General features: G+C 45.8%; 2 protein-coding genes across 2 annotated transcripts; one reads left to right on the plus strand and one right to left on the minus strand.

Moving 5' to 3' along the window:
• The first annotated feature begins 2,351 nt into the window (after positions 1-2,351).
• LOC131261003 (ATP-binding cassette sub-family C member 4-like) lies at positions 2,352-7,768 on the plus strand. The gene is made up of 7 exons (XM_058262878.1): positions 2,352-2,540; positions 2,640-2,818; positions 2,889-3,271; positions 3,347-4,361; positions 4,440-4,650; positions 5,069-5,969; positions 6,352-7,768. Exons 1-7 carry the CDS (start codon positions 2,352-2,354, stop codon positions 7,599-7,601), a joined length of 4,128 nt encoding a protein of 1,375 aa, XP_058118861.1. The 3' UTR covers positions 7,602-7,768.
• On the minus strand, positions 7,679-9,582 carry LOC131261004 (protein Mpv17). Its single transcript, XM_058262879.1, has 2 exons — positions 9,083-9,582; positions 7,679-9,003 (listed from the first exon to the last, which is right to left on the minus strand). The coding sequence occupies exons 1-2, from the start codon at positions 9,269-9,271 to the stop codon at positions 8,566-8,568; spliced, it is 627 nt and encodes a 208-aa protein (XP_058118862.1). The 5' UTR covers positions 9,272-9,582; the 3' UTR covers positions 7,679-8,565.
• Between the last annotated feature and the right edge of the window lie 1,657 nt (positions 9,583-11,239).

Consider the following 11,239-nt stretch of genomic DNA (forward strand, 5'->3'; position numbering starts at 1 on the left):
GTGATAAGCACGAAGCAGACGGTCCACAGCATCCGATTATATGACGATTAAGAACTGCAATATCACTCTTTCGTTTGAATGCTGCACGAATTATGATAAGCAATCACAAAAGCCGCGCATAAAGGAACTAACACTAGGAAAATAAGAGCACATGGCTAAGCACTGGTATTGGCTATCGAATTTGATAAATTGAGTCACGAAGCACCGATTGTTTGCCCAAAATCTCGGTAGCGGTCGTTAACTGGTCGTTGTATCGCGCATTCGTTGATGTTATGAGCGCTCGTTTCACAGGTTTAAAAATAGACGAGCAATCTATAATTCTTCTTCGCTGAAAGTCACCTTCCCTTGAAGTACACACGTCATACTTTGCGTAGTCACTAGTTAAAAAGTTAAAAAAAACCCCGATCTGTGGTATTATCAATCGCAACCGGGAAGCCACTGCCAAAAGTAAACAAATGTAATCTGTCACATTTCGACCGACGATTTGGTGTGCACATACGCACGCACACACACACGCACGCACACTAATCACAACGCAACCGAGCGCAAAATATGCAAAGCTATCGGGAAACTTGGCAATCTTGACTAAACACCTGTGGCACGCATTTCCATAATGACTGTGATTAACTACTGATTGGGAAACAAAAAGGTGCGAAGTGTCCGTAGGATACTGTTGAATGGCTTGCTGTGAAAACATACAACGCGGAGTTCCAATTCGCATTCGGCGCCTTGCAGCTGGCCGCGGTAAATCGTCCACCATTCACAACACTATCATCCTAGTAGACACACCGGATTTACTGGGTGTGATTTGTATTCACCGAACAACCACAACCGGAAATACACCGTGGGACAGTTGCGTTTATTCGCGAAATACTTTTATGACAAAAGCAAAGTAAATCACAGTAAATCTGTTACGTAGTTGGGTACCGTTATCTCTCGCACCGAAGGCGTTACTTTCCGAGGAACCGACTTCCTCACTGCACCGTGGAACACGAACGAATGAAGAACATTGCAAAGCGAGACCAAGTTCAACCGGCGTTTCTTTCCTACACAAGTCGTATGTGTGCGTGTTAGACTGAATTTCATTCAAAATCGATGGGTTGCTCCGCACACTAGGGTGCTAGGGTGGACAAAATATGGATGAGTTAAAGTTATATGTATTTATACTATTTTTTAAGTAGTTTTTAAAACATATAACATCTAAGTTAATTATGAGAAACAGTTATTTAACACCTAAGAGCTTCAAATATTTAGATTTTAACCAATTTTAAAACTTATATTCGACATTTTCCCTATTTAGTATTTCCGGCTTTTTTCATACATATTTTAGTTTAAGTTTTAGTAGCACACAATATGTCTCATTTCATACTCCCACTTCACACTTCGAAACCTCTACTAATATATTAGTACTGTATAGTAGCAATGGATGCTTTGGTATATGTTTTAACATCATCCGGCACCAGCGTCATTGGGTAACCTACTTGATTCACGCTAGTAGTCTTTGCGGATTCTTGCACGGTGGAGCACGTGCAATCCCGCCTCAGAGGCGTTATCGGTTGGTAGTGAATGCCCCACTTCCTCTTAGTAGTCGAAGATTTGTTATTTTTGTGCGAAATTAACAACACAACCAAAGCCGGGCTAAGAAGCATTTAGCACCGGTTGTCAAGCGAAACAGCTGATCGGTTAATACACAAATAAAAACACCCCTTGTGTCACGGAACGATGTGTGCGTTTTTGTTGTGTTTGGTACGGCATACGAAAGTGTCATAATAATTTGTAGTGTAGTTTTTTGGCGTTCGGTCAAACATGCGCCTTTTCCTAGCGTCCACCGTAGTTTTCATGTCAGCCCCTCTGGATCATGGTGATTTTGTTAAAAGTTTGGCATACCGGATGTAGTGCAAACCGACTGCTCTGAGAGGGAGCAGTCAACAAAAGGTTCCCGTATTCAATGGTGTTGATTTTCTGCAAATAGATTCCATCACTTGTGGCGCCACAGTGCTTTAAGCGCAAACATGTCAACGTGCGATGAGTGTTTGTTTCTGCTGTTTAAATATACAAAAAAATCTTCCGGTTAAAGATAATGTTTCGTTGTGTACCACTATAGTTTTCCATTGGACATATGGGGCAGTAAATCATACTAACTCCAGCTCCACTAACCGGAGGACGCATGGGGTTGTTAATCAATTTCTATTTGTTTTAAAGGCTGTAGTAATCCATCGGGAGGATGCAGTTTCTGCTTTCAGTACCCCTTTGTGACGATTTATTTTTTTTTATTTTGTTCAACTTGTATCACTGCGTGGCTCATATCAGTTAAAACGGTAGCTTGCTAATTCAATGTGCTACGATCAACGATGGAGGCAACACGTGTCAAACTCAGCCCAAATCCACGCCAGGAGGCGAATCTGCTATCGATACTTACTTTCTGGTGGACGGCCGATATGTTCCGGAAGGGCTACAGTCAACGGTTCGAAATTGGCGACCTCTACGCGCCACTGGACAAGGACCATGCAAATCTGCTGGGCGATCGACTCGAAAGGCAAGTGAATGTCAAATTAATGGAGCAAATTCTGTTTCATTTTTGGAATTTATATTTCTTGCACCCGTCCTTATTCCATGTTATTTGTCTTGTGTTTAGTGAGTGGATGCGACAGTTGGCACAACAGAGGAAAATTCCCACCCAACGGCCATCGCTGATACGGGCATTGTTTCGTACGTTCTGGCGGGACTGGGTAACGCTGTCCGGGTTGGCGCTGTTTGTCGAGGTTGTGTTGAGGCTTTTACAACCTATTTTTCTCGGAAGATTACTGCTGTACTTCAGGTAGTAGGATCTGTTTTATCTTCCATGCATTCTAGCTCTTCCATGGCTCGCTTTAAATCCCATCTTCCAGGGAAGAATCGAACATGACCTACCGTGAGGCACTGCATTACGCGTGCGGAATGATAGCGGTACGTGCCGTCATCGTGCTGTGCGACAATCAGTACGGTATCCTCTCGTGCTTGACGGGCGTTCGGTCGAAAATTGCCGTTTGCAGTGTCCTGTACCGGAAGTCGCTGCGGTTGTCACGCAATGCGCTTGGCGACACGTCCCCCGGCAAGGTGGTCAACCTGATGTCGAATGATGTGAACCGTTTTGACATTGCGTCGTACCTGGTGTGCTTCATGTGGACGTCACCGGTCGTGATGATACTGACCGCCGTGCTGCTCTGGTACGAGATCGGTTGGTCCGGTGTGATCGGGCTGGTAGCGATCGTCATTATTACCCCGGTACAGTGTAAGAAATTGCAGTTATATATTTCATCGGTTCCGATTTGAAATCAAATTCAAATTTTCTTTCGCCAAAAAACAGCGTACACCGGCAAACTAACCTCCCGGTACCGGCTACGGACGGCACTCAAAACGGACGAAAGGATACGCCTGATGGACGAGATCATTGCCGGCATATCGGTGATCAAGATGTACGCCTGGGAACGGTCCTTTGCCAAACTCATCTCGCAGGCCCGCCGCAAGGAACTGAAGGAGGTGCTAAAGAGTGGTTACATGCGTGCCATCTACATGACGTTTCAGCTGTTCACCACACGCGCTTCCGTGCTGGGCGTAATGTTGGCTTTTATTGCACTTGATGAGGACATAACGGCGGCGAAAGTGTTCGTGGCAGCGAGCTACCTTGCGAACGTGTCCTACACTATGGCTGGATTGTTCGGGCGTGGTATTGCGGAACTCGGCGAGGGACTCGTTGCCACGCGACGGTTGCAAAAGTTTCTCGAGTACGACGAAGTGCAAATGGCAATGACAGAGCAGGCGGTGAAAAATTCGCCCGCATCTAGTGATCCTTCATTCGACAAGAAAAATGAACTCGTGGAGAACGGTGATCCCGGTGAGCGACGGCGTTTGCTAAACGACTCCAACGAACGTTTGATTGGGGAGAACGTGGACGTATCGATGCATCAACTAACCGCACGGTGGACTGTTCCCGGTGACGCGACCGATCAGCCACTTCCACCAGCTACACTTTCCGATCTAAACATTCAATTCAACCGTGGAAGCCTTATTGGAATTGTGGGCCCAGTCGGTTCGGGAAAGAGTTCTATTTTGCAAGTCCTACTCAAGGAGCTTCCCGTCGAGCAGGGTACACTTCTCATGCTAGGACGGACGATCGCTTACGCTAGCCAGGAACCATGGCTGTTTACTGGAAGCCTTCGACAGAACGTACTCTTCGGTGAGGAACTAGACCAATACCGATACCGTCAGGTGCTGAAGGTGTGCGCCCTACAGACAGACCTGGCACACCTTCCGGAGGGTGATATGACTGTCGTCGGCGAACGTGGAGTTTCGCTTTCCGGTGGGCAGAAGGCACGAATTTCGTAATGACAATCAAATAGAAATCAATCGGAAACTTCATCTAAACCCATTGCTAACAATTTACCAAACATTTATTTTAGTCTGGCAAGAGCCGTTTATCGTAAGGCGGATGTGTACCTGTTGGACGATCCGTTGAGCGCTGTCGACGCGCACGTGGCGAAGCATCTGTTTGAAATGTGCATTGGAAACGGGGGGTTCTTGAAGAGACGCAATGCCAAGGCCACGCGTATTCTTGTCACGCATCAGGTTCACTTCTTGAAGGATGCTGATTGGGTCGTTGTTATGAAGGAGGTATGTATAGTAGAATAAGCATAGATTAGTTTAAATTTACCATGAAGGATACTAAGTTGCTTTAAAACCCGTTATGTCTGCATTCGAATATAGATGTTTAAAAAAACGTCTATTTTTTAGTGAAGGGAACACTTTGGAAGTATCCATCAAGTTTCACAGTCAAAAAATTCTTCAACGACTCATTTCTACTTTCGTTAGTAAGGAGTCAGTGGCAGGAAAAAAGATTAAAGTGTTTATATTTTTGGATCGATTATTGAACATTCGATGTATAACATCGAATCTCAATTTAATAATTTCGATAGGTTTTCTGATCATCATCTTCTATTCCAATAACGGTCAGTTATTTATGAGTTTTTATATATGACACACACAAGTGTTTCATTAAGAAAATAATCTCGAAAACCATCATCCATTCCAGGGCAAGGTGGAGGCACAAGGCACACCGCAAGATTTACAACAGCGTGGCATCGAACTAGAACATCTACAGCATGCCGAATCTGGCGAAGACATCGACAAGCATTGTGCAATACGGAAGCTATCGCACACCTCGACTAGCTCCACGGTAACGGTCGACAGTGTGACACTCGAAGGCATTTCTCACTCGTATGAAGACGAAACGGAGGAGCACGTCGAGCAGCGTGCCAAGAATAAGTTTGAGGCATCCTCGGATAAAGCTACAGCAGGATCGGTTTTCCTCCAATACGTCACCAGTGCTGGCAGCTGGTTGGTCTTTGTTGGGTTGCTTCTTCTTTTCGCCGTCACGCAGCTGGTGGTCAGCGTGGCCGACTGGTGGCTTTCCTACTGGACGCTTATCGAAGAACAAGCGACAAACCTCCCGCAGGCGGTTGCCGTTTCACGAGACCTAAATGAAACTCAAAAGCAGCAAGGCCCTATCGAAGCGCGGCCCATCGAACGCGATGCCTGTGTGTACATCCATGTCGCACTCGTTGGAACCATTTTCTTCGTGGCACTGACGCGAGCATTTGGTTTCTATAAGGCGTGCGCGCGAGCGTCTCAAACGATACACGATAACGTGTTCGAGGGTTTCATCGGGGCACGGATGCGCTTCTTCGAGACTAACCCATCCGGACGGATCTTGAATCGGTTTTCAAAGGACATGGGCGCTATGGACGATTATCTGCCAAAGTCTATTCTGGACGCGACCCAGACACTGCTCATGTTCACCGGTGCCATGATGGTCGTCGTGTTCGTGCAGCCTTACTTTGTGCTCCCGATCCTGGTGCTGCTGGTGGCGCTTTTGTTAACCCGCAGTATATACCTTCGCACATCAAAAAATACACGGCGGCTCGAGGGAATCAGTAAGTGAAACATGCTACAAGATATTTTAATATTTCATGCTTGGCACGTTTGTGCTTGACTCATAACATGTAAACTATGAACTATTTAAACACCGTATGAGGGTTTTCGAACATAAGTATTTCAACTGGTATTTTTCATAATTAAAAATTAAAATTTCCTTGAATAGCAAATCGAGCTATCAACTATTTAATTTACACATTATTTTACATATTTGATCTCTTGTAAGAAATAATCGGCAATCCCCACTATAATTCGTTGCTTTCATATTAATTGTAATTCAAAGTTTAAAATTTGAAACAATTTGTGGAAAATATTTACTATCTAAAGAACGACGATTGTGTCCTATTTGAAACATTTGCATGTATTTATTTCCTCTTTTAGCGAGGTCACCCATTTTTTCACACATTGCGGCCACCTTGACCGGATTGCCAACCATTCGATCCTACGGTGTGCAGCAGCTGCTTATCCAAGAGTTCGATACGCACCAGAACGTCAACACGGGCGCCTGCTTTATGTTCCACAGCGGGCGTATCGCATTCGGACTCTTTCTGGACAGTATATTTTTCCTCTTTCTGGCCATCGTCACCTTCAGCTACCTAATGTTGGACACCGACGCCGTTGGTGCCCGCGTTGGGTTGGCCATCACGCAGATTAGCAGCATAGGCAGTCAGCTACAGTTTGGCATTCGTCAGAGTGCCGAAATGTTCAACCATCTGATCGCGGTGGAGCGTTTACTTGAGTATCGGCAATTGCCAGCGGAGCAGGACAGAACGACCACTTCTACCGGGGGTAAAAAAGAAGACGCACCAATTGTTTTGGAACCCCCGAAGGATTGGCCTCGTGAAGGCCGTCTACAATTTAACAACGTAAGCTTCCGTTACGCCGAACGCGAGATGGCCGTTTTACGTGACCTCACGTTTTCCATCAAACCTCGGGAAAAGGTGGGAATCGTGGGACGCAGCGGTGCTGGAAAGTCTTCCATCATAGCGTCCCTCTTCCGGATGGCGATCGTCGAGGGACAAATATTGATCGATGGCTTGAATACGGCCGACGTGCCGCTCGAGCATCTACGCTCGCGCATATCGATCATCCCGCAGGATCCGGTCCTATTTTCCGGGACGCTGCGCCGTAACCTCGACCCGTTCGAAAGGTACCCTGACGAGGCGCTCTGGAGGGCACTGGAATTGGTGGAGCTCCGTGAACTGGCGAGCGAATCTTCGGCCGGGCTCGGACTGCACGCGTACGTAGCTGCCGGTGGGCAGAACTTTAGTGTCGGCCAGCGGCAACTCCTCTGCCTGGCTCGAGCCATATTGCGCGGCAATAGGATTCTGGTGCTCGACGAAGCCACGGCAAACGTGGACCCGGAAACGGACCGTCTGATTCAGCATGCGATTCGGGAACAGTTTGTCGACTGTACGGTGCTGACGATCGCACACCGATTAAACACGATCATGGACTATGACCGCGTGCTGGTGTTGGATGACGGCACTGTGGTTGAGTTTGGGACGCCGGCGGAGTTGCTAGCTCGCGAGGATGGTACCTTCCGGAGCATCGTGCTAGCCACGGGACCCAACGAAGCGGACAATCTGTTCAAAATGGTGCAAAGTGGCACGAATCAAAGGAGCCAATAAAACTATATCGGTCAATTATAGGAACGAAAGTTATAAAATATTTTTAAACATTTTAAAACAACAACCATAATCCCACCAAGTGCGTTCATAAATGTGCTGTAGTGAAGAAATTAACGTACCTTATAAGACCTTACAATAAATCTCGGTGTTTATTAAACACCCTTGTTATCCATACAAGATGTTTGGTTTTGTTGGTTTTTATTAAAGCAATCAGCAGAACGAGTTAAAATTAAACAAAGAAAAGGCAACTATGATTGGTTCTGGTTTTGTTATGGTCAAACGATTGAATGTTTCAGGTAGATTTCGCTAGCAGCAGGCTGTTTTCATGTTACGGAGTAACAACTGCGATTCAACTATTAAACAGGCGAAGACATTAATTGAACCTATTATTAATAACAATTCATTTGAAAATCATGGAATTTTTATAAAGAGTGCCTTAATAATCAACTATGATTGACAAAGGTATCATGTCGTGCATCTACTCAACACTGTCTGTGTTTGAACTTGGGGGTTATTTCTCCTTTTAAAAAGTGTATTTAATTATACACAGTCTAGTGTATTGTTCCAAACACTTCTAACTGGTTGCAAACTTACGTCTTTGATGATCAACATGTGTCCGATGGCATTTTACTAGACTTTTCTATTTAGTAAGAATATTTAATCCACAACCCCAAAGCTTCCAGCAGCAGTGAGGAGTCATTTAGAGTAATTCATACGTTTTGTTTGCTTAATGAAAAGCTCATAAATCACGTAACACCAGCTGGAAGATAAATCGATTTTGAATGTTTAACATCGTTTCTTACATCGCACAAGATTTGCATTGCACTCCCAGCTTCTATCCTTTGCTTTTCTAGGCCGTATGACTACTAAACGTTCGTACCCGGTGCGAGGCACTGGCCCGAAAATATCACATGTGATTGTTAATTCTACAGTGTTGGTGTACTGATCCTCAAACTAGTCGAATTTACGAGGCCACACTATCCTCACAAGATGTGATCGCATCGTGTGGCATCGTTTTAATGGCACCCTGCTGCTTGCCGGCTGCCGCCTCCTGTTGATTCGTTTTCCATGATAGGTACGTATTCCAGAATACGGCCACCGACTGCACCAGCAGCACTTGGTAGTTCAACGGGACGAGATAGAAATTGGCCAACTGTACCCACGGCCAGATGTAGTAGTTGGTTATCAGTATGTCGCTGTACTCGTGGCGCAGCTTGTGTTTAATTTCGGTCACATTGCGACCCTGCAGCAGCCCGATGGTGCCGATCAGCGTTCCCAGGAAGATCGGAGCAAAGACTAGCTGGTCCAGGGCGACTTTCTTTAGCGTGGTGACCGTCTTACTGGCACCAGCTTTTCCAACGTGTCGATCAAGCACACCGTACCACTTCCGCAAACCAGGACCCTTGAGAACAATTAAAACCGACAAGTTACGTCTAGAAATATAAAGCCTTTTAATTGCAAAATGTAGAAGTGGGACTTACTCCGACGCAAAATCCAATACCGAAAAATTTGAAAGCACGCATCCCATCGAACGATTTCCAATCCTTGCGCTCGATGAATCCTTGCGCAATAACGTCCCCGGCTCCCATCAGCAGTCCCGATTGTACCGACTGTACCAACACAGGGTAACGCACGAGGGCCTGATTGTACAATCTGGAGAATGCCATCATACAGACAATTCGTGCACGCTAGATGACCAAATTTATTTGCACCGTATTTCGGTATCAGTTGAAAAATACTTTCAGTGCACTACCGATCCAAAATTACACACAAAACTCGGTCACGTTTGCCGCGATGTGCGAACGATGGGCTCACGAATTGCGTTTGATGTGCTATGCGGCACGGCACACAGTAGTAGGCAGCGGCGAACGAACTATTTTACCGAGACGTTCAACGAAGAAAGATCAATAGTTTCGTCCCCGCACGCCCTTGCCTATACAGATTAGTGCCGCAACGCGGTTTGTTGGACCGCTATCGACGTTATCTCCGTGAAAACAAACACGATTATTTTTGTTTTTCAATTTTCTGTCACATCGATCGCTTAGAGTTCCGTCATTCTGAACTAGTTGGACTTAGTTTACGAACCTATTTTCTATTCAAGATCGAACCCAGTAACATGTTATTCCTTGTATGGGAACGAGTTTAAATAACCCGTTATACCCTTAGGCTGGTGTCAGTGCTTTGTCGCACGATATTTTGTCGGACGTCAGGTCCGCCAATTATTCTGTATTTTTTTAAAATTCTTATTCTGTTTTGGCGTAACGACCTCTTGGTCGTGCCTGCCCGTTAAAGGCTTACGAGACTTGTTTCCCTGTTGTACGTGGATAGTCAGTGCAATCGTACAGGGGAGGGTCCGGGCTCGGTTGGGATTCGAACGATTACTGGAACGAGAATTACTTGGGTCGTCACAGCTTTTCATGTCTCTTTACCTTGTTGGTACTGATGATCAAAATGAACCAATTTTGAGGTTAGAATGGCCGGGTGCTGTAGATACACAGATAGGAGTTTCCCTTAAAATTTCAATTAAATAGATATTCTGACACAGCAAGCATATGGTAGGTAGCAGATGATCTTTTTCTTCTTCTTCTTCTTTCGGTATGCGAGTCGGGGTATATCCTCCTACGCTAAGTCGAACAATTTGTTAGACCGCGTCCACACGGCATCGTAGCGTAGCGATTTTGACACTCCGTCGTAGTGTCAACTATTTTTTATGGCCGTGGCTAAGGCCTCTCGACCAACATTTACACTACGACGGAGTGTCAAAATCGCTACGCTACTATGCCGTGTGGACGCGGGGTTACCTTAAGGGCCGTTTCCACACAGCGAGTAATGGCCGGATTTCTAGTAGTGAGTTTTTGATAGATGTCGCGCACCGTATATGGGTGAGTATGCTTCCGTGTGGACGAAGCCAGGTGAGTATGGTATGGTGTATGTTGACAGTCGTCCTGGGCATCGGCCATACTCCCGGCGATGCCGGGAATGGTGAGTATGGTAGTGAGTATGAAAATGGGTTCCTGGTGGGTATGATGAGTGTCGGAGGACCCGTCACTTACCATACTCACTACTATACTCGCATCGTGGAAAGAGCCCTTTACTCATAATCAGAGGCGTACCGACTCTGTCCGAACTCCTATGAAGGGGCTCGTCCTTTAGGACCGGCTATAAAAGCCATATGTCCACCCGCCTTCCACGGGAGGGATAATTCCTTCCATTGTCAGGACACAAAAACCTCGTGGTCCGCTTGATTGACTCAGACAGCACGAAATGTGCGGCAGCTAGGATTTGTCTGACCTGAGCTCCAGCTCGACGACACCAAGCGGTCGTGCCCTAAGCTAACCCTACTTTTCAGCTAACTACTTCAGGAAACTTGTGCACTGCTAACATCCGCTCTGATGCACTACCGAACTGGAACTGGTAGCAGATGATCAGTATAAATGTTTTTTACAACCTGGATTACCTGTTTTTTGTTACAGAATTGAAATCAAACGTTCATGACGATTGCTTGTTTTGGTCATCATAAATTCCAAGATGGCGCTATATTTACCTGTCAAATCGCTCCACATAAACCAACCTTGGGAGTAACCTTGGGTAATCTTTCGTTTGACAGTTGTCACTTTTGACATTACCAACTAAACATC

Source organism: Anopheles coustani, chromosome 3 (assembly GCF_943734705.1).
Source record: "Anopheles coustani chromosome 3, idAnoCousDA_361_x.2, whole genome shotgun sequence".
Lineage (NCBI taxonomy): Eukaryota > Metazoa > Arthropoda > Insecta > Diptera > Culicidae > Anopheles > Anopheles coustani.